Source organism: Salvelinus alpinus, chromosome 17 (assembly GCF_045679555.1).
Source record: "Salvelinus alpinus chromosome 17, SLU_Salpinus.1, whole genome shotgun sequence".
NCBI classification, from domain to species: domain Eukaryota; kingdom Metazoa; phylum Chordata; class Actinopteri; order Salmoniformes; family Salmonidae; genus Salvelinus; species Salvelinus alpinus.
In genome coordinates, this window is record NC_092102.1 from 8,723,915 (window position 1) to 8,748,276 (window position 24,362).

At 41.8% G+C, this 24,362-nt stretch overlaps 1 protein-coding gene across 1 annotated transcript; it reads left to right on the plus strand.

The window, feature by feature from the left end:
- The first annotated feature begins 440 nt into the window (after positions 1 to 440).
- Positions 441 to 23,933, plus strand: LOC139542067 (choline/ethanolaminephosphotransferase 1-like). Its single transcript, XM_071347071.1, has 9 exons — positions 441 to 752; positions 1,286 to 1,819; positions 9,658 to 9,805; positions 19,297 to 19,438; positions 20,725 to 20,809; positions 21,181 to 21,312; positions 22,533 to 22,691; positions 23,141 to 23,266; positions 23,618 to 23,933. The coding sequence occupies exons 2-9, from the start codon at positions 1,400 to 1,402 to the stop codon at positions 23,759 to 23,761; spliced, it is 1,356 nt and encodes a 451-aa protein (XP_071203172.1). The 5' UTR covers positions 441 to 752; positions 1,286 to 1,399; the 3' UTR covers positions 23,762 to 23,933.
- Positions 23,934 to 24,362: the final 429 nt, after the last annotated feature.

A 24,362-nucleotide genomic window follows, 5' to 3' on the forward strand; every position in this document is an offset into this window, starting at 1 on the left:
CCCTGAACAAGGCAGTTACCCTGAATACGAATTTAACTTTTAACTGACTTGCCTAGTTAAATAAAAATCAGAGCTACGATACTGATGTTCTCTATGTGTCACTGACATCCCAGGCCATTGATCCACAATCCATAAGGCTGTACAGTGAAATAAGTATGCTCCAATGCAATTCTAATACATCTAGGGTGATTTTAACAAATTATTCTCTTCTGTTGAATTTATATAAGAACATTCCAACCTCGTTTAGCATGATCTATTCCAATATGGCATGACATTTTTTATCTGACGTATTTTACTCGCATAAAACATTCGACATGTACTTTACTCGCATACAAAATTCGATTGTAAACCTGGTTATTGACGTTGATATATATATTATTTTATATATATTTATTTTGACCGGATAAGGCTTTTGATGCACCCGTAGCTAAGATTCCCCCCACTCCCCTTAGTGAAACGTTTTCAAGTGAAAGGCCTATTGTGCGACGGAAGTGGGATATCCCTATTCCCTGTCAAATATCGCTCTGCTTTTCTTAAATACCTCTCCGCTATAACCACAAAAACAACTCATAGCTCGTTGGGAACTAGACTCATTTGTGCGGGAATTAGACTCCTGCGGCTAGTCCATACACTTGTTAGTTACATATAAACTGACAAAAGAGTCCGAGGTTGCCGCATAGTTAAATTAGCACACTAGCTCTCAGGCAGACCACGATAGAGGCCATCGTTTCAGCATAGAATCAAGCATAAAGGTAAGAGATTTCCGAAGGACGCCTGCTTTCAACATGTCTCAGCTTTTCATGATCATGATTGTATGGTGTTGACAATCTATTATGTTTAGTTAGCTACATATATTGATAGCCAGCAAGCTAGCTAGCTACCTGACCAGTTGATTTTGTTGCTAACTACTATTATTGCATAGGGCAACATGACATGAACTTCCTAGCTATTTAACATTGCTTTTGAATGGCTTTTTTTGTAGACATGATTTGGTTACTATTCACTATAGGAAGACTTAAAAATGTCTGCCCTAAGTATATACCCTTCAATGCTAATTCAATGCTTTAGCTATAATGCAAGCCTTGCATTTATTTACTCTGTCTCACTGACTGCTGTTTGTAATATCAGCACAATCTATCAGGAAACTTGTGATATGCATGTATGGTTTAGGAGTTTATTTTTTACCAGCCCTCCCTCTGCAGCTTGTGCCCAGCATGTTTCCATAGTCAAATTGTGCTCACCAAAACATACTGTCAAGTAAAAAATAACTCTCTCTCCTCATAAGGGCCAAGCCCAGGAAAACGGTTGTTACCCCACTGTGGATTCCCTGAATAGTACCAGGGTGGAGGCAGTCGTAGGCATAGTGGGCGCCACATGAAGTGTGGTTTCGGCTTCCTCCATGAGTAACAACGCTGGTCAAAGAGCTCCACGGACCCGGGCGGCGAAGGAAGCCCAGGGGGCAGGGGGGACAACGACATGGATCCCTCAGGACCAGAGAATGGACCCATCCTACAGGCCAACCACCACTGCAGGCCCAACCACAACATGCAGTGGTGGAGGGAACTCCTGTGTCCTGAGTAAGCTGATCCAGCTGCCGGCTCCGCCGCTGTCGCGCCACCAGCTGAAGAAGTTGGAGGAGCACAGGTATAGCAGTGCAGGCCATTCCCTTCTGGAGCCCTTCATGCAGCACTACTGGGAGTGGCTAGTGGCGCGTGTGCCGGCATGGATAGCCCCCAACCTCATCACTATCGTGGGCTTGGCCACAAACATCCTCACCACATTGGTTTTGGTGTACTACTGCCCCACTGCCACTGAACAGGTAGGTGCAGGGGCACCGCTGGGAATTCTAGGCCACGGGGGAGAATTTAACGTTGGGGCCCTTTCACACACTGTCTATCACGTGACCCTCCCTCCCACTGAGCACCCACATATTAATTATTGAACAGTTATTGCTACTAAGTAATAACCATGGAATAGTAGGTCAATGTTTGTTGTCACAGCTGTACGACTAATGTACATTACTGACAGGACATTGAGAAAAGACAAGGGCCTTCAGAATTCCTTGATTGAAAAGTATTGATTGTCAGATATAGCCTACCCATTTGGAGCCAAAGTCTAGATATGATTGTTTTTCCAATGTTTACTGCAGTTTTTTCTAGATAAGTATGCTACATAGCCTAATACTATACACATGGTCTGTATGTGAGAACCATATTCTAAACCAGTTTACAGTAACAGTCTTTGATGAACACTGTTGCGGTAAAACACCAGAATGTCACAAACCGTAACTTAAATGTCACTCCCTTGGCTGTGTCTGAAAATGTTACTAGCTGTCAAATCCTCCCTTACTCCATCCTAGTTTCCTCAATTTCTCTCAAAGCTCATTAGAGGCGGAGGTCAAAGGGAGGGACCTTAGATCCTCTACTCCAATGCGATTTCAGAAGAATTTGAGGAAACGAGGCAAGGATTGGACACTAGCTCGTAAAATTTGTCACTAGCTATACCAAACAAAACATAAATGGAACAATTTCAAAGTTCATATAAGGAAGTCAGTCAATTTTTTAAATAAATTCATTAGGCCCTAATCTATGGATTTAACATGACTGGGAATACAGATACCCCCAAAAATATATAGGTAGGGGCGTGGATCTGAAAACCAGTCAGTATCTGGTGTGACCACCATTTGCCTCATGCAGCACGACATCTCCTTAGCATAGAGTTTATCAGGCTGTTGATTGTGGCCTGTGGAATTCTGTTCCACTCCTCTTCAATGGCTGTGCGAAGTTGCTGGATAATGGCGGAAACTGGAACACACTGTTGTACACGTCGATGGGTGACATGTCTGAGCATGCAGGCCATGGAAGAACTGGGACATTTCAATTTCCAGGAATATGCGTCATGGGGCTGTGCATTATCATGCTGAAACATGAGGTGATGGCAGCGGATGAATGGCACAACAATGGGCCTCAGGATCTGGTCATGGAATCTCTATGCATTCAAATTGCCATCGTTAAAATGCAATTGTGTTCGTTGTCCGTATCTTATGCCTGCCCATACCATAACCCCACCACCACAGGGCACTTTGTTCACAAAGTTGACATCAGCAAACCGCTCGCCTGCACGATGCCATACACGCCATCTGCCCGGTACAGTTGAAACCGGGAATCATCCGTGAAGAGAACACTTCTCCAATGTGCCAGTGGCCATGGAAGGTGAATATTTGCCCACTGAAATCGGTTACGATGCCGAACTGCAGTCAGGTCTAACATGGGTTTGAATGAGAAGAATAGGAATACAGTCGTTGCAATGCTATACTGAACAAAACTATAAACTCAACATCTAAAGTGTTGGTCCCATGTTTCATGAGCTGAAATAAAAGATCCCAGAAATGTTCCATACACAAAAAGCTTATTTCTCTCAAATTTTGAGTACAAATTTGTATACATTCCTGTTAGTGATAATTTCTCCTTTGCCAAGATAATCCATCCACCTGACAAGTGTGGCATATCATGAAGCTGATTAAACAGAATGATCATTACACAGGTGCACCTTGTGCTGAGGACAATAAAAGGCCGCTCTAAAATGTGCAGTTTTGTCACACAACACAATGCCAAAGATGTCTCAAGTTTTTAGGGAGTGTGCAATTGGCATTCTGACTGCAGTAATGTCCACCAGAGCTGTTACCAGAAAATGTAATGTAAATGTCTGTACCATAAGCCGCTTCCAACGGCATTATAGAGAATTTGGCAGTACGTCCAACCGGCTTCACAACCACAGACCATGTGTAACCACACAAGCCCAGGACCTCCACATCCGGCCTTTTCACCTGCGGGATCACCTGAGATCAGCCACCCAGACAGCTGATGAAACTGAGGACTATTTCTGTAATAAAGCTCTTTTGTGTGGAAAAACTCATTCTGATTGGCTGGGCCTGGCTCCCCTGTGGGTGGTCTGGCTCCAAAGTGGGTGGGTCTATGCCACCACAAGCCCACCCATGGCTGCATCCCTGCCCAATCATGTTAAATCCGTAGATTAAGGCCTCATTTATTTATATAAATTGTCGGATGTCTTTGAAATTGTTGAAATTGTTGCATGTTGTGTTTTTAAAATATCTTTGTTCAGTATAAATGGTCCTGCTCCTTGGTCAATTAAGCTACAAGATCAACTTTAAAACGTTCAGCCGAGCCTAACTTAAAATACTCTAAAACCTTTATGGAATATATATATTTTTTAAATTGGCATACATTTTTGCATAAATCACCAACAGTAACTCTTGAACTGTTCAAGCTCGAGTTTGCCAAACCAACTTTCACATGTTCAGACTATCCCATCTTATCAATTGATATTTCACAAGCAAGCAAGCGTACCACATTTCCTAAAGGAAATGTACTTTTCTAGTTTTATTATTATATTTATTCCGCCTGCTCTACAGCTTAAATGATTTAAGTTATTTAAACGAAACTAACTTTTCAAATGCCCATACTGCCCCAACTTTGGTTGAATTTGGTTGTTTTACCAATCTAAGTTGGGGCAGTCTGAACGTTTCGACGTTGGTTTAGGATTTGATAGCTTAAAAATGGTGACACAGGAGATTGGTTGAATTGTGTGGTTTTACCAATCTCCTCTGTCACCAAGCTATCAACTCCAAATCAACGTTGAAACGTTTAGACTGCCCCAATTTAGTTTGCTTGTCAAAGGATTTTTGATGCTGTGTATACTTTTTGAACTACAACCATTTTAAATATGAATAAATGAACATGGGTTTGAATGAGAACCATAGGAATACTGAGAAGAATCCTGTTCCTTGGCCAATTAAGCTACAAGACTAACTTTAAAACATTCAGGCTATCTTAATTTCAAAGTCTTTAAAAAATCTTTATAAACTAACAATTTGCATACATTTGCATAAACTAACTCTTGAAACGTTAAAGCTAGACACACCATATTAACTTTCCCATGTTCAGGCTATCCTATCTATCAATCTGAACACAATCGCGCAACTATCAAATTTAATTGGTCACTGTAACGGTGGTCCTCCTCCTCTTCAACCGAAAAGGAGGAGTATTGAGGGAACCAAGGCGCAGCGGGTTGTGAACACATAATATTTATTAAAGACAAGACGAAAACACGAACTTCACTATAAACTAACAAAACAACAAACGGAGTAGACAGACCTGAACGACGAACTTACATTAAACACGAGAACGCACGAACAGGGAAAATAGCCTACACATAAAAATGACGATGTACAACACAAACCGAACAGTCCCGTATGGTGCGACAAACACTGACACAGGAGACAACCACCCACAACGAACACTGTGAAACAACCTACCTAAATATGACTCTCAATTAGAGGAACGCCAAACACCTGCCTCTAATTGAGAGCCATACCAGGCAACCCTTAAACCAACATAGAAACAGACAACATAGAATGCCCACCCAAACTCACGTCCTGACCAACTAACACATACAACAAACTAACAGAAATAGGTCAGGAACGTGACAGTCACATACACATGGTTAGCAGATTACATTTTATTGCGAGTGTAGCGAAATGCTTGTGCTTCTAGTTCTGACAATGCAGTAACATCTAACAAGTAATCTAACAAATTCACAACAACTTCCTTATGCACACAAATGTAAGGGATGAATAAGAATATGTACATATAAATATATGGATGAGTGATGGCCGTGCGGCATAGGCAAGATGCAATAGATGGTATAGAACAGTATATACATATGAGATGAGTAATGTAGGATATGTAAACATTATTAAAGTGGCGTTATTTAAGGTGACTTGTGATACCTTTTAATAAGTCAATTTATTAAAGTGGCCAGAGATTTGAGTATGTTGACAGCAGCCTCTCTGAGTTAGTGATGGCTGTTTAACAGTCTGATGGCCTTGAGATAGAAGCTGTTTTTCAGTCTCTAAAAGTTTGTGTATTTTAGGTGACAAGACAAATTTCTTCAGCCTCTTGGAGTTGAAGAGGTGCTGTTATTAACAAGCTATAGTTTTGGCATGTAAATTTTACAGACAGATTATTTCACTCATAATTCACTGTCTCACAATTCCAGTGGGTCAGAAGTTTACATACACTAAGTTGACTGTCTTTAAACAGCTTGGAAAATTCCAGAAAATGATGTCATGGCTTTAGAAGCTTCTGATAGGCTAATTGACATCATCTGAGTCAATTGGAGGTGTACCTGTGGATGTATTTCAAGGCCTACCTTCAAACTCAGTGCCTCTTTGCTTGACATCATGTGAAAATCAAAAGAAATCAGCCAAGACCTCAGAAAAAAATGTGTAGACCTCCACAAGTCTGGAGGTACCACGTTCATCTGTACAAACAATTGTACGCAAGTATAAACACCAGGAAGGAGACACGTTCTGTCTCCTAGAGATGAACGTACTTTGGTGCGAAAAGTGCAAATCAATCCCAGAACAACAGCAAAGGACCATGTGAAGATGCTGGAGGAAACGGGTACAAAATTATCTATATCCACAGTAAAACGAGTCCTATATCGACATAACCTGAAAGGCCGCTCAGCAAGGAAGAAGCCACTGCTCCAAAACCACCATAAAAACGCCAGACTACGGTTTGCAACTGCTCATGGGGACAAAGTTTGATGAAACAAAAATAGAACTGTTTGGCCATAATGACCATTGTTATAATTGGAGGAAAAAGAGGGAGGCGTGCAAGCCAAAGAAACACCATCCCAACCGTGAAGCACGGGGGTTGGCAGCAACATGTTGTGGGGGTGCTTTGCTGCAGGAGGGACTGGTGCACTTCACATAATATATGGCATCATGATGACGGAAAATTATGTGGATATATTGAAGCAACATCTCAAGACATCAGTGAGGAAGTTAAAGCTTGGTCGCAAATGGGTCTTCCAGATGGACAATGACCCCAAGCATGTTGTGGCATAATGGCTTAAGGACAACAAAGTCAAGGTATTGGAGTGGCCATCACAAAGCCCTGACCTCAATCCTATAGAAAATGTGTGGGCAGACTGAAAAAGCGTGTGCGAGCAAGGAGGCCTACAAACCTGACTCAGTTACACCAGCTTTGTCAGGAGGAATGGGCCAAAATTCACCCAACTTATTGTGGAAAGCTTGTGGAAGGCTACCCAAAACATTTGACCCAAGTTAAACAATTTAATGGCAATGCTACCAAATACTAATTGAGTGTATGTAAACTTCTGACCCAATGGGAATGTGATGAAATAAATAAAAGCTGAAATAAATAATTATCTCTACTATTATTCTGACATTTCACATTCTTAAAATAAAGTGGTGATCCTAACTGACCTAAGACAGGGAATTGTTACTAGGATTAAATGTCAGGAATTGTGAAAAACTGAGTTTAAATGTATTTGACTAAGGTGTATGTAAACTTCTGACTTCAACTGTATGTATAGCTTACCTTTCGTATGAATATCCTTTTCTGACTCAAATAGGATTCCCTAAAGATTGCTTTGATGTCCAAAAGATTTCAAATCAATATTACGTATATTTGAAAATATCTACACTGGTCAATCCTAAATATATTTTTATTTCCTATTACCAAGTCATTTACGGTTTCTTTGCCTTAAATTGGTCCGCATGGAAAACTAATCGGTGAATTCTGAAACGCTATCTCTGGAGTGATGAATCACGCTTCACCATCTGGCAGTCCGGCAGACAAATCTGGGTTTGGCGGATGCCAGGGGAACTCTACGTACCCCAATGCTTAGTGCCAACTGTAAAGTTTGGTGGAGGAGGAATAATGGTGTGGGGATGTTTTTCATGGTTCGAGCTAGGCCCCTTAGTTCCAGTGAAGGGAAATTGTAACGCTACAGCATACAATGACATTCTAGATGATTCTGTGCTTCTTACTTTGTGGCAACAGTTTGGGGAAAGCTCTTATCTGTTTCAGTATGACAATGACCCCATGCACAAAGCGAGGTCCATAAAGAAATGGTTTGTCGAGATCGTTGTGGAAGAACTTGACTGGCCTGCACAGAGCCCTGACCTCAACCCCATCGAACACCTTTGGGATTAATTGGAACGCCGACTGCGAACCAGGCCTAATCGCCCAACATCAGTGCCCGACCTCACTAATGCTCTTGTGGCTGATGTCCCCGCAGCAATGTTCCAACATCTTGTGGAAAGCCTTGCCAGCGGAATGGAGGCTGTTATGGCAGCAAAGGGGCATTAATATAGAGTTGGTCCCGCATGATTTTGGAATGAGATGCTCGATGAGCAGGTGTTCACATGCCTTTGGTCATGTAGTGTAAATTGTTGTGAGGCACAGCTGAGTGAGCATAATATATATATTTTCTTTTTTACTGGACCGATGGCCTGCATCTGATGGTCAGTCTGAGTGGACGGAGGGAGCAGCTCCCTACATTTTTTTGTTTTAAAGCAACTTTGAGATTCTGTATGAAAAGCGCCATATAAAATGCATCTATTGTTCATTATACATCACCATGAAGAGAATTGCATTCATAATTATGCATTTCTGTAAAGTACAGATCAGGGACCATGATGTCATTCTGTTACCATGACTCTGTTGCCAGAGGTTAATCCACTTCACTTGCTGTAGTTTTCAAACTCAAGGTGTCATATCATAGCTGACACCCCATTCTTTCTGCAGACAATTTGAATAATAATTCAGAGTAGATATTTAAGATTTTGGAAAACATGGTCACATAAACGGAGGGAGATTTTAACATCATTCTGTTACCAAACTTTACATGTTTACATTCTTTGGTTTGAAATGTGTTTTTGTCAAATTTACATGGGAAATTCTTAAAAGTTGTATTTGTGCATAGATTGTATGGTTTGTTTTAACTTAGCAATCAATGTTTTTTGTTTGATATACTTTTAAAGTGAAAAATCTGAGTGTCAGCGTCATTATGTTACCGTGGAATTACCCACATACTGCATGTTTTGCATTTGACACATTCTTCTAGAATATTAAGATGCTTTATTATGTTGTATAATATGGTGTTATCTATCCCAACAATGGGCTTTGCATAGGCGTTTTGAGAACTCATACACTACTCTAAGCCTAATTTGAAGGAACAAAAATGAAATTGTTCAAACTTAACTTGTGAGAACTATACAACAGAACAGGAATGACATTTACTCTCGTGAGTGGTTAAAAATAACTATCTGAAAGCCACGTGGCTACTAAACTACGCCTCCAGTCTTTTGATCTGACCCGCTGGGTAATACAGTATCTCAATAACCCAGCACCAACAACCCAACCGTGCTCTTTTTTAAAGAAAACAGGCCAACTAAGTGACATCAAAGAGCACCTTGGTTGAACCCATAGCAACCCCACATACTAGTCTTTTCTTACTAGCACTGATTTTGCTGATAGCTCCCTTTTTTTAAATGAAAGTGTTTTACTTGCAATAAATGTGGTTGTCTTCCCTACCTTAGTTGAGTGCATTGAATGTAAGTCACTCTGGATGAGAGCATCTGCTAAATGCCAAATGTAACCGTATTACTCAAACATGGAAATTACGTTCATGAAGGCCGAACCCGTGCTTTTCTGTGAATGTCGATGAGCACTAGACTAATAATATTATTGTGACAGTTTTTGATGCCACTGAGAGCTGCCTCATTTATGATGTTGAATGTTTGTGCCCTTTCCCTTTCAGGCACCTCTGTGGGCATACCTGTCTTGTGCAGTGGGCCTCTTCATCTACCAATCACTGGACGCCATCGATGGGAAGCAGGCACGGCGCACCAATAACAGCACCCCGCTGGGAGAGCTCTTTGACCATGGTTGTGACTCCCTCTCGACAGGTGTGTGTGTGTGTGTGCTGGAGCGTGTTTATACAGTCTCAAACAAACATACACAACACACTCAGACTACAAAGGACAAAATGGACTCAGACTCCTACAAACACGCGCTCTAAGGCGGAGATGTAGACATAACACATTTGCAGACATAAACAACAAACACTTACAGTTGAAGTCGGAAGTTTACATACACTTAGGTTGGAGTCATTAAAACTCGTTTTTCAACCACTCCACAAATTTCTTGTTAACAAACTATAGTTTTGGCAAGTCGGTTAGGACATCTACTTTGTGCATGGCACAAGTAATTTTTACAACAATTGTTTACAGACAGATTTCACTTATAATTCACTGTATCACAATTCCAGTGGGTCAGAAGTTTACATACACTAAGTTGACTGTGCCTTTAAACAGCTTGTAAAATTCCAGAAAATGATGTCATGGCTTTAGAAGCTTCTGATTGGCTAATTGACATCATTTGAGTCAATTGGAGGTGTACCTGTGGATGAATTTCAGGGCCTACCTTCAAACTCAGTGCCTCTTTGCTTGACATCATGGGAAATTCAAAAGAAATCAGCCAAGACCTCAGAAAAAAAAAAATGTAGACCTCCACAAGTCTGGTTCATCCTTGGGAGCAATTTCCAAAGGCCCGAAGGTACCACGTTCATCTGCACAAACAATACAAACTGTACAAACAACAACGCAAGTATAAACACCATGGGACCACGCAGCCATCATACCGCTCAGGAAGGAGACGCGTTCTGTCTCCTAGAGATGAACGTACTTTCGTGCGAAAAGTGCAAATCAATCCCAGAACAACAGCAAAGGACCTTGTGAAGATGCTGGAGGAAACGGGTACAAAAGTATCTATATCCACAGTAAAACGAGTCCTATATCGACATAAACTGAAAGGCTGCTCTGCAAGGGAGAAGCCACTGCTCCAAAACCGCCATAAAAAATCCAGACAACGGTTTGCAACTGCACATGGGGACAGAGATCGTACTTTTTGGAGAAATGTCCTCTGGTCTGATGAAACAAAAATAGAACTGTTTGGCCATAATGACCACCCTTATGTTTGGAGGAAAAAGGGGAAGCTTACAAGCCGAAGAAGACCATCCCAACCGTGAAGCACGGGGGTGGCAGCATCATGTTGTGGGGGTGCTTTGTTGCGGGAGGGACTGGTGGACTTCACAAAATAGATACATCATGAGGATGGACAATTATGTGGATTTATTGAAGCAACATCTCAAGACATCAGTCAGGATGTTAAAGCTTGGTCGCAAATGGGTCTTCCAGATGGACAATGACCTCAAGCATACTTCCAAAGTTGTGGCAAAATGTCTTAAGGACAACAAAGTCAAGGTATTGGAGTGGCCATCGCAAAGCCCTGACCTCAATCCATAAAAAATGTGTGGGCAGAACTGAAAAAGTGTGTGCGAGCAAGGAGGCCTATAAACCTGACTCAGTTACACCAGCTCTGTCAGGAGGAATGGCCAAAATTCACCCAACTTATTCTGGGAAGCTTGTGGAAGGCTACCTGAAATGTTTGACCCAAGTTAAACAAGGCAATGCTACCAAATACTAATTGAGTGTATGTAAACTTCTGACCCACTGGGAACGTGACGAAATAAATAAAAGCTGAAATAAATAATTCTCTCTACTATTATTCTGACATTTCACATTCTTAAAATAAAGTGGTGATCCTAACTGACCTAAGACAGGGAATTGTTACTAGGATTAAATGTCAGGAATTGTGAAAAACTGGGTTGAAATGTATTTGGCTAAGGTGTATGTAAACTTCCGACTTCAACTGTACGTTCTTAAACAGAATAATTTGCATTAGGGCTGTCCCCGGAAAAAAATATTGTTCGACCGAAAGTCGTCTGGTCTTTCGACCAATCGGTTGCTCAATTTTTAAATGTCTATTTTTCCATAGATTTAATGTGATTTAATAAAATCAACTATGTGCAATGAGCTTGTTTGATGCTTTAAGCTTACGGTTTGATGTCTCGAGAGCACCAGAGATCTAGATAACCAGAAGACAAAAAATTGAACCTAACCCAACTATTCTCCTGCTGGCTTTCACAGATTCTGCCATTACTCTCCTGAAGTTGCTGTTAATAGGCTACACGAGGAGTCGGCAACCTTTCTCATGTGGAATGACCATTTATCTTACCATTTCTACCAATCTGCATGCCCTTTTATAGTTTTCATATGCACATTTTCATGAAAACAGTTTCATTTAATTTATAATAATGTCTTCATATCTCAAAGTCATTGTCGTGGTTAATACAAATTATTTCCAAATCTAAAGGAAAATTATACAAACGTAAAAAGTAACTTATTGCCAACTATGTAAAAATAGTCTACATTAAGCCAACAAATAAAAACAATGCAGCTTGCAGGTAGAAAATATCCAGATTTAAAAAAAATAAAATAAAAAATCCTATAAATCACATTGGCTACACATGGCCTGTCTACATTGAACTTGAAACATTGTGTCAACTTGGATCTGGCCCAAAGCTTGTGCTAGCGAACTTGCAACATTGTATAAAATAATCTGTGCCCTCAGTTTCCTGCACCAGTGAGCTCAGGACAGACACAGCTGTAGGCTATTTGCGCAAGGGATAAGAAGCAGTGCTTGACTTGGTCAGCAGCTCACCGGAGCTGACTACCGGCACCTCAAATGTTCTCCTGCTTGAGCTCCCGTTCCTCTTTATAGAATATTAGCTCAAAAGTATTGTGGAGCTCCTGCACCTAAATATAAACCGTACCAGCACTCAAAATGAGTACCAGAACCCATTTCAGTCCAAGTCAAGCACTGATAAGAAGCCTATTTTATGACGTATCCACTGTATCCGAGCATGACATTTTTCCCTTTCACGCTGCGTGGTTATTGAATAGGAGAGAGCTGGAAAGATTTTTCAAATACATTGAGGAACTATTGGAATTCTCAATGGATGTAAAAACAGACTTTGTTTGCTTGAAGAAAGCAACATTACTTTGAGATGCTCCACGGGTCATTAGTGGTGGTGCGTTAAGCCAATCAGAAATACTATCAGATCCCCAAATGGGCACATTTTATAACGTCCTTACTCAACATTGACAGGAGCGCTCAAAACAAAAGACAATGACTACATTTGACAGAACTCGTAAATGGAATTAAATAAACCACAACTTTTTTCTCTCAAAGTGTAGCATAGGTTGTGCACTCTGCAAACAATGTGTCCACTTCGACAATGAGAACAAGAAGACTGGAATAATATTGAATGCATTAAAAGAAATGACCGTAACCAAAGTAAAACATTGTAGATCAGAAATGATAGGAATTAACGGTACATGTACTACTGGTGAAATGTCATGTGGAATTGATATACACTAACAATCAAATGCAAACAATTCACAAAATGAAGTTATGAAACAATGAATGTGCACAAATTGGTGGGAGAGAGCGCATTCTGGAGAGAAGAGCATTGTGCATCTGGGTGAATGGTCAATCCGACGTCTGCGTTGTCCATGCAACATTTACGGTGATAAATCAAATCAAATCAAATTTTATTAGTCACATACACATGGTTAGCAGATGTTAATGCGAGTGTAGCGAAATGCTTGTGCTTCTAGTTCCGACAATGCAGTAATAACCAACAAGTAATCTAACCTAACAATTCCACAACTACTACCTTATACACACACACAAGTGTAAAGGGATGAAGAATATGTACATAAAGATATATGAATGAGTGGTGGTACAGAACGGCATGGCAAGATGCAGTAGATGGTATAGAGTACGGTATATACATATGAGATGAGTACTGTAGGGTATGTAAACATAAAGTGGCATAGTTTAAAGTGGCTAGTGGTACATGTATTACATAAAGATGGCAAGATTCAGTAGATGATATAGAGTACAGTATATACATATGAGATGGGTAATGTAGGGTATGTAAACATTATATTAAGTGGCATTGTTTAAAGTGGCTAGTGGTACATTTTTACATAATTTCCATCAATTCCCATTTTTAAAGTGGCTGGAGTTGAGTCAGTATGTTGGCAGCGGCCGCTAAATGTTAGTGGTGGCTGTTTAACAGTCTGATGGCCTTGAGATAGAAGCTGTTTTTCAGTCTCTCGGTCCCTGCTTTGATGCACCTGTACTGACCTCGCCTTCTGGATGATAGCGGGGTGAACAGGCAGTGGCTTGGGTGGTTGTTGTCCTTGATGATCTTTATGGCCTTCCTGTGACATCGGGTGGTGTAGGTGTCCTGGAGGGCAGGTAGTTTGCCCCCGGTGATGCGTTCTGCAGACCTCACTACCCTCTGGAGAGCCTTACGGTTGTGGGCGGAGCAGTTGCCGTACCAGGCGGTGATACAGCCCGACAGGATGCTCTCGATTGTGCATCTGTAGAAGTTTGTGAGTGCTTTTGGTGACAAGCCGAATTTCTTCAGCCTCCTGAGGTTGAAGAGGCGCTGCTGCGCCTTCTTCACAACGCTGTCTGTGTGGGTGGACCAATTCAGTTTGTCCGTGATGTGTACACCGAGGAACTTAAAACTTTCCACCTTCTCCACTACTGACCCGTCGATGTGGATAGGGGGGTGCTCCCTCTGCTGTTTCCTGAAGTCCACAATCATCTCCTTTGTTTTGTTGACGTTGAGTGTGAGGTTATTTTCCTGACACCACACTCCGAGGGCCCTCACCTCCTCCCTGTAGGCCGTCTCGTCGTTGTTGGTAATCAAGCCTACCACTGTAGTGTCATCCGCAAACTTGATGATTGAGTTGGAGGCGTGCATGGCCACGCAGTCGTGGGTGAACAGGGAGTACAGGAGAGGGCTCAGAACGCACCCTTGTGGGGCCCCAGTGTTGAGGATCAGCGGGGTGGAGATGTTGTTACCTACCCTCACCACCTGGGGGCGGCCCGTCAGGAAGTCCAGGACCCAGTTGCACAGGGCGGGGTCGAGACCCAGGGTCTCGAGATTGATGACGAGTTTGGAGGGTACTATGGTGTTAAATGCTGAGCTGTAATCGATGAACAGCATTCTCACATGGGTATTCCTCTTGTCCAGATGGGTTAGGGCAGTGTGCAGTGTGGTTGCGATTGCGTCGTCTGTGGACCTATTGGGTCGGTAAGCAAATTGGAGTGGGTCTAGGGTGTCCGGTAGGGTGGAGGTGATATGGTCCTTGACTAGTCTCTCAAAGCACTTCATGATGACGGAAGTGAGTGCTACGGGGCGGTAGTCGTTTAGCTCAGTTACCTTAGCTTGATATGGCCTCAGCAGAAGTCAGGACATTCATACTTCTTGCGCTTCGCGGAGCAATGCAGAGCTGTTGTCAAGGAAGTGAGTTTGTGTTTATACAGTTTGTGTCCAAACTTTTTACTGGTAGTGTGTGTGTGGAAAATAGTAAAAATTTAAGATAATTAGGTGTTATATATTACATTACATACTACTGGTCAAAAGTTTTAGAACACCTACTTATTCAAGGGTTTTTCTTTATTTTTACTATTTTCTACATTGTTGAATAATAGTGAAGACATCAAAACTATGAAATGACGCATATGGAATCATGTAGTAACCAAAAACGTGTTAAACAAAGCAAAATATATTTTATAAATAGCCACCCTTTGCCTTGACAGCTTTGCACGCTCTTGGTATTCTCTCAACCAGCTTCACCTGGAATGCTTTTCCAACAGTCTTGAAGGAGTTCCCACATGCTGAGCACTTGTTGGTTTGGGATAAGTCAGACCGCAAAAGCAGCCATCTCAATTTGGTTGAGATCGGGGATTGTGGAGGCCAGGTCATCTGATGCAGCACTCCATCACTCTCCCTCTTGGTAAAATAGCCCTTACACAGCCTGATGGTGTGTTGGGTCATTGTCCTTTTGAAAAACAAATGATAGTGTAACAAAGCCCAAACCAGATGGGATGGCCTATCACTGCAGAATGTTATGGTAGCCATGCTGGTTAAGTGTGCCTTGAATTTGAAATAAATCACAGACCGTGTCACCAGCAAAGCACCCCCACCCCATAACACCTCCTCCTCCATGCTTTACGGTGGGAAATAAACATGCAGAGATTATCCACACTGCATCTCACAAAGACACGGCGGTTAGAACCAAAAATCTCCAATTTGGACTCCAAACCAAAGGACACATTTCCACCGGTCTGTCTATTGCTCATGTTTCTAGGCCCAAGCAAGTATCTTCTTCTTATTGGTGTCCTTTAGTACCCCTTTCTTTGCAGCAATTCGACCATGAAGGCCTGATTCACGCAGTCTCCTCTGAACAGTTGATGTTGAGATGTGTCTGTTACTTTTATTTGGGCTGCATGTGTCTGTTAGCATTTATTTGGGCTGCAATTTCTGAGGCTGGTAACTAATGAACTTATCCTCTGCAGCAGATGTAGCTCTGGGTCTTCCATTCCTGTGGCAGTCTTCTTCATGAGAGCCAGTTTCATCATAGCGCTTAATGGTTTTTGCGACTGCACTTGAAGAAACTGTCAAAGTCCTTGAAATGTTCTGTATTGACTGACCTTCATGTCTTAAAGTAATGATGGACTGTCATTTCTCATTGCTTATTTGAGATGTTCTCGCCATAATATGGACTTGGTCTTTTACCAAACAGAGCTATCTTCTGTATACTCCTCTACTTTGTCACAACACAACTGATTGGCTCAAACACATTAAGAAGGAAAGAAATTATACAAATGAACTTTCAGAAGGCAGACCTGTTAATTGAAATGCATTCCAGGCGACTACCTCATGAAGCTGGTTGAGAGAATGCCAAGAGTGTGCAAAGCTGTAATCAAGGCAAAGGGTGGCTATTTGAAGAATATCAAATATAAAATATATTTTGATTTGTTTAACACCTTTTTGGTTACTACATGATTCCATGTGTTATTTCATAGTTTTGATGTCTTCACTATTATTCTGCAATGTAGAAATGAGTAAAAATAAAGAAACTCTTGAATGAGTAGGTGTTCTAAAACTTTTGACCGTGTGTGTGTGTGTGTAATTTGTTCCTGCTCGACTAAAACAATCTCGGTCGACCAACAGCCTAACGACCAAACAATTGACCAGTATACTAATTGGGGTGCAAATCATCCTTCTCCATGACCACTATCCTTGTGTACCGTCTTCTTAAAGCTAATTAATCATTCCTGTCTGAATGATCTGAACTACTTACTATTGCTGTCCCACTTACACGCTAGATCTCCCGTCAGTGGCCACACCTCAGACTCAGCTGTGGTTACACAGGGTGTCCCCCAAGGCTCTGTGCTGGGTCCCTTACTCTTCATAATTTACATCCTCCCCTTTGGTCAGATCCTCCATCACTTCAACCTTGACTTCCACTGCTATGCTGATGACACACAGATCTACCTCGGCACAAAATCCCTCAACCCACCTCTGACCCATATTATTGATTCTTGCCGCTCTGCAATAAAATCATGGATACAACAAAACTCCCTCAAGCTCAGTGATAAAACGGAACTCCTTTTCATAGGCACCAAACCCACCCTTACCAAAGCTGGCACCCTCACCATTGACGACACCACTGTCTTTCCCACAAACTCTGCATCACTCTGGAATCCACCCTCTCCTTTGAGCACCACATAAAACAGACTGTCAAATCCTCATTCTTCCACCTCCGCAACATTGCCAAATTAAGGTCCCATCTCTCCCGTCCTCTCCGCTGAAACCCTCATACATGCATTCATCTCTTCCAGTCTTAACTATTGCAACTCACTACTCTCCGGCATCAACTCCCTCCATGAGCTACAAATAGTTCAAAACTCTGCAGCCCGACTTCTCACCCACACTGTGGGTCCTGTGCAGCACATCAGCCTTGTAATCCGTGAACTCCACTGTCTCCCTGTCTTCCAACGCATTGATTACAAGATACTCCTTCTAACCTACAAAGCCCTTCACCACCTTACTCCCCCTACCTCTGTTAGGTCCTCATTTGTCAGAGTAAATAACTTATGGACACTAGAGAAGCTTAAACAAGTTGAATTCTTCCCAAAGGGTCGTTACAGCTGTAATTCAGGCAAAATGTGTTCTCACCATCACAAGTGTGTACAGTATATATACTCCACTTTAGACACCCCTCCTTCTCTCCAATCCTTACATCGTATGGTTCGACAGGAAGAGGGTAACAGGATAATAAACCATTATTTCTCCCTTCAGGGGATCTGACGTGACCTCCTGATCTCAACCCCTCCTTCGCCTAATCCACAGATGTCCTCTCGTATCACCTATCGCACTCCCGTGACACTCTCCCTCTCTCCCAACACATTCCACAGCCACTCTGTCTTTCTACAGATCTCACTCCTTTATATACAAGGCGTCTGATCTGTCATATCTTTAATATTTCAATTTTAAAAGTTTACCCCGAATCCACTCACCTTGTCGTCCTCAGGTCGAAGCTCCAGAGTTACAGTTCATATAAGGAAATCAGTCAATTGAAATTAAATTAATTAGGCCCTAATCTATGGATTTCACATGACTGGGAATACAGATATGCATCTGTTGGTCACAGATACCTTTAAAAAAAAATTAGCATCACAGTTGGCCTCAGGATCTCGTCACGGTATCTCTGTGCATTCAAATTGCCAATGATAAAATACAATTGTGTTCATTGTCCATAGCTTATGTTTGCCCATACCATAACCCCACTACCACCATGGGGCACTCTGTTCACAACATTGACGTCAGAAAACTGCTGTGAGGCCAGATGGACGTACTACGAAATTCTCTAAAACGATGTTGGAGGCAGCTTATGGTAGAGAAATTAACATTAAAGCTCTGGTGGACATTCCTGCAGTCAGCATGCCAATTGCACACTCCCTCAACTTGACTGACATCTGTGGCATTGTGTGACACAACTGCACATTTCAGTGGCCTTTTATTGTCCCCAGCATAAGGTGCACCTGTGTAATGATCATGCTGTTTAATCAGCTTCTTGATATGCCACACCTATCAGGTGTATGATTTATCTTGGCAAAGAAGAAATGCTCACAAACAGGGATGTAAACAAATGTGTGTACAAAATTGTAGAGAATAGGCTTTTTGTGCATCTGCAAAATTTCTGGGATATTTTATTCCAGCTCATGAAACATGGGACCAACACTTTACATGTTGCGTTTATATATTTTTGTTCAGTAGTATTATATAATTTTTTTCTTGTGTAATTGAACTTGTTTCTCTCTCTGTCGCTCTCTCTCTTTCCCTCTCTGCATCCATTGATGTCACTGGTACTTGACCCACAGTAAAATACATTTTTCTTACCCATGTTCCTTTCCACACGCAATTAAGCACAGTAAGGATGATACCTAGCCTGGTCCCAGATATATTTGTGCACTTGCCAACCCCATTGATCGCTGTCATTGTCAAGCCAAACTTGTGCCATTACAATGAGTGAGAAGGAGTTGGCATGATAGCACAAACAGACACTCGTTCTCTCACTCACTCATTTTCTCTCTCGGACTTCCTCCTCTGCCCCTCCCTCAGTGTTTGTGGTCCTGGGTACCTGCATCGCCGTCCAGCTTGGCACTGACCCCGACTGGATGTTCTTCTGCTGCTTCGCCGGCATGTTCATGTTCTACTGTGCCCACTGGCAGACCTACGTATCAGGCACCCTGCGCTTTGGCATGTGAGTGAGTGGGGGACGCAGTGTTGATCTAGGATCAGGTCCCCCTTCTTATTCTTTCTGAACAAAAAGGCTCAACTGATCCTATATCAGTACTCTGAGACGCTTTATGAACACGGGGTCCTGAAATGTTTGAATAAAATGGCTATGTAATTGCACTCTTTAGTATTTGTCTAGTATGTATGCAACCATGGGAACATTTAGTAACCACATGCTGTTTTGTCATAGGCCTACATGTAGATGGGAGATGTGTATTTCATAGCCAGGTTTTAAGCCCAGTGTCTATCTAGCTATGTCACAGAGCTACCTTGTCTTTTCCCTGGTGGGCAGATTTGATGTCAGAGTATCTGATCGTGTAGCTATGTTAGACGTGCACAGCCACGTTTGGGCCCGGGTTCTGGAACTTAACGGTAAAACCAGAGCATAATCCGCGTGACTTCCCTGTTGAAGATAACCTTTGTGTCCATTAGGCAATCAGGCCCCACTTCCTGCACAGACTGCCCTCATCGCCAACACCAACAATCCCTATGCAATAGGACAACTTTCTTATAGACCCTGTTTCATTCGTTCTCACATCGCTTTGATACTGTAATTTGGTATTTGATTAGATGTGAGCTATCCTAGATTACGTTCATCTCTGTTGACCACTGGAATCATTTTAGGAAGCGGAGAGATGATGGAATTCACATAAATGTTTGGGCCAGTTATAATTTACGACACATTTTGGGCCCACCACAACCATTGGTGCAAAGCTTTAAGATCAATGGCTATATTTCGGCCTCAAACTAAACATGTTTATTCTGATCGTTTTTAACAATGATAGGTCTGTCACGACAGCTTGTTCACCCAGTACATTCTGTACCAGCAGCCGTGTTGACGTTGACACCAGGACATTAGCAGCTGATTTAGATTTTGATGGAACTTCACATATCAACACCGGCTAATCCGATTGGCTTTCGGGAACGACCACAAGGACAAGGGATGAATGTCCTTGGAGTATGGTTGATTTTATTTAACAATATGATTTGATATGATGTAAGCAGAGTAAGTAAGCGCTAAGTAGGTTGTCAGACAGAAAAAAACTAAAAATACTTTAACAGATCAGGTTCCTCTCAGCCTTTCAAGGGAAATGGTCTTCACACTCCACACACACACATTCACAACCAAGAGGATTGGGTACAGTTTGTGCAGGACCTGCTAGGGGGTGCTATCTGCATGTTGTTTTTCATGAGTGCTATGTGAAATCACTAATGGTTGCTCATGATTCCTCTGTCTCTCTGCCCGTTCAGCATTGATGTGACTGAAGTGCAGTTCTTCATTATAATCATGTATTTGCTGGCTGCCATCGGAGGATCAGCTTTTTGGCAGTTCTTGGTAATGCATTTAACCCATTTGATTCAGCAAATTATGGCCTGTTTCTACTGCTTCGAATTGAAAAAATGACACTAATGCTAATATTTACACGCATTGTAGTTTGATGCAATTGATCTGGCATGTTGGTTGAAGTGTTCAGACTCACGTCCTGGTTCATGATTGTGTGAATACTTCAGAAATGCATCCTTTCCTTCTTTCCTGGAGGTAAGCACAAATCTAATAAGTGATTGGATAGGTGAAAGCCAGGTTACCGCCCTATTACTTTCACCAATCCAACAAATTCTGATCTGTCTTTACTTAAAGGATGGTAGGAAGGATGCATTTCGAAAGTATTGGAACAGGGCTCTTACTAATCTCCCTAACACACACAGATCCCTGGGGTGAACATCCAGATTAAGATCATTCCAGCCATCCTCACTGTGGCAGGAGCCATCTTTTCCTGCACCAACTACTTCCGGGTCATATTCACGGGAGGTGTAGGAAAGAACGGATCCACCATAGCGGTAAGTAAGACGTGATCCATCCTTGCTGACGAGGATCCAGTTGAATTGTATGGCTGATAAAAGGTGACTTAGTTACAGTCTAGGAAGGAAGGTTTACAGTCCTGCTGCTCATTGTATTGGTTACTTCAACAGGTAGTAATATGATATGGGTGACAGTTACAGGAGGTTGGTGGTACCTTAATTGGGGAGGACTGGCTCATTGTAATGGCTGGAGCAGAATAAGTGGAATGTTATCAAACACATGGTATCCATGTTTTCGGATGAAAACACAACACCCATGATATGAGAAACTGCCTGCGTAGACCGCAAAAACAACAGTAAACAGCATAAGTGGTGAACATGCCACAGTATCCCATTTTAGATCAGCATATCCCAGGCATCTTACCTGTGTTTCTTATAACCGGGATACAAGCCTTTTCGGTTGTTGTAAATGGGATATGATGTTTGTTTGTCAACTCAAACACAGAATACTTCAATATCTCAAATAATAACAGGATATTGGTGTAGATTTAACTGGTGACATCAATAAGGGATCATAGCTTTCACCTGGATTCAGCTGGTCAGTCTGTCATGGAAAGAGCAGGTGTTCCTAATGTTTTGTACTTTCTGTGTATATTATATGATGTATTTTAATTGTTTTGTTTCCTGTTTGGAGCCCAGGAAGAGTATTTGGGAATCCTAATAAATACTCAATTCAACAAAATTTGGATGACTGACTTTGATCAAAATGATTCTATTTACACTTTTGTAGTCATTTTTGACACTAGAATACATTTGTCTGACTCATATCGATGCCGCATAGGGCATTTTCAAAACAAGATGTTGCTTTCTAGTGGCATTCGCTCTTTAAATACCATTCTTCATTTCTTTGCCTCCATAAAATGGTGACAGTGGATGCCTATCATGCCTAGACTTTTTCCATTTGTTTCAGCCAAGCCACTGACTGCTCTGCAGAACCTTACCTTGCAGTTTATTGATCACTTTAGAGAAGGACTAGGTACAGTGATTGTGACATACAGCTAGGTACAGTGATTGTGACATACAGCTAGGTACAGTGATTGTGACATACAGCTAGGTACAGTGATTGTGACATACAGCTAGGTACAGTGATTGTGACATACAGCTAGGTACAGTGATTGTGACATACAGCTAGGTACAGTGATTGTGACATACAGCTAGGTACAGTGATTGTGACATCCATGTCCCGTCGTCTTCCTCAGGGAACGAGTGTCCTGTCACCGTTCTTCCACATTGGGTCAGTTATCACTCTGGCTATTATGATCTACAAGAAGTCTGCGTCCCAGCTGTTTGAGAAGCACCCCTGTCTCTACGTCCTGGCCTTTGGGTTTGTGTCGGCCAAGATCACCAACAAGCTAGTGGTGAGGAAGCAGATGGCCTGAAACATTAAACACCGAAAGAGCCAGGTTACTTTCCAAATCCACACTAGTATACCACTTGGAATACATGTCCAATCTTTTGCTTCATTCTAAATAGTATGTTGGTGTGGATGTTGGAACACTGGCCTAATGTGCCCTGTTTTAGTTGTGTTAACTTAGGGTTAAAGCTAAAATCTGGGATTCCTTATTCAGCAAATTGGCAGCCTGGCTTGTTTTGGTATACAGCTGTCGGCTTGAGTAAATTACTTTTTTAAAAGTCTGTAAGTGTGCTGCGCTATAACGCGCCTTGCATTGAATCCCAACTCGAGTCCAATGTTTTTGGACTCTATTGTTTTTCCTTATTTAACTTAACACTGCCCCATTGTATATATATATATATATATATATATATATATATATATATATATATATATATATATTCTTTTTTACAGGTGGCTCATATGACCAAAAGTGAGATGTCTCTCCATGACTTGGCTTACCTGGGGCCAGGGCTGCTCTTCTTGGACCAGTATTTTAATAGCATCATAGACGAGTACTTGGTCCTCTGGGTGGCACTAGTAAGTCTACACCTCAATCGGTTCATCCATGTGCACGTTCCAGGCCAATTGAAACTTAAATGAAAGTTAGGATTCACCCTTTTTACTTATTTTGCAGTACAATGTAGATGGCTAGCTTAGATTTGTGCCATTTCGTTTTTTTTGAAGTTTTTTGTTGTTGTTTGGACCCCAGGAGGAGTAGCGCCTGCCTTGGCAGCAGCTAATGGGATCCTAATAAAATACTAAATACCTTTTCAAGGGGAATTTATTCAAAAGATGATTGACCATATAATAAAAAGCACAACCAGTTTTGTATATAGGGAGCCTTAAATTGACTATTTGACATCCATCCTCTGTCTTGTTTCTCTCCAGTTCCTGTCCATCTTTGACCTGGTGCGCTACTGCGTCAGCGTCTGCAACCAGATCGCCTCCCACCTGCACATCTTTGTGTTCAAGATCAAACCCCCCAACCTGCGGCCCGTTGCTGCATCCCAGTCAGGCAAAGATGTGTGGTGACACTTGTGTCCCTGGTCTGGTGACACTGTCCGTACGGAGATGAAGTTGGTGGGTGTACCTCTACCGCCCTTGTCACCACAGGATTCCCATTGGATGAAACAAATTGGAGGCGGTCTTTCTACGAATGTATTAGCCAATGAAATTATGAATACATTGAGGGCGGTGGGGGGGGGGGAAATGAAAATTATTTATTTCAATCTATTTGTTGTGCAATAATGCTCTGTTTTTGCCGATGTTGTGTTGTTTTGGTGTTAAAGGTTCATAACCGAAGAGAAAGGGGTTTTGTATAGTTTGTCATAAAAGAGCACCCCGCTATTTGGTAACAAACTATTTGAGAATTAGTTGTCTAACCAAACTTTATGGATAGGGGTTACTGTTGCTTACTATAACCATGCTGCCACTATCTGTGTATTAGCTATTTTTTGGACTGAAATAAATGTTTTCCATGGGAAAGAGCAGGTTATACCTAACCAAGTAATATTATATTTATCTACAGGAAAAACACCTACAGTTTATTAATGTGTCAGAGCAGTATGACGGAATTTAAATGTCTCTGTTCTTTCAGTATTGGTACTAGTTCACCTCCTCTACGTACAATAAC

Excerpts from the sequence above, each read along its gene's own strand:
- LOC139542067 (XM_071347071.1), top strand. The coding sequence starts at position 1,400 with ATGAGTAACAACGCTGGTCAAAGAGCTCCACGGACCCGGGCGGCGAAG. Across the intron at positions 19,439-20,724 it reads GGCACCCTGCGCTTTGGCAT|CATTGATGTGACTGAAGTGC; the intron begins GTGAGTGAGTGG and ends CTGCCCGTTCAG. Across the intron at positions 21,313-22,532 it reads AGAACGGATCCACCATAGCG|GGAACGAGTGTCCTGTCACC; the intron begins GTAAGTAAGACG and ends CGTCTTCCTCAG.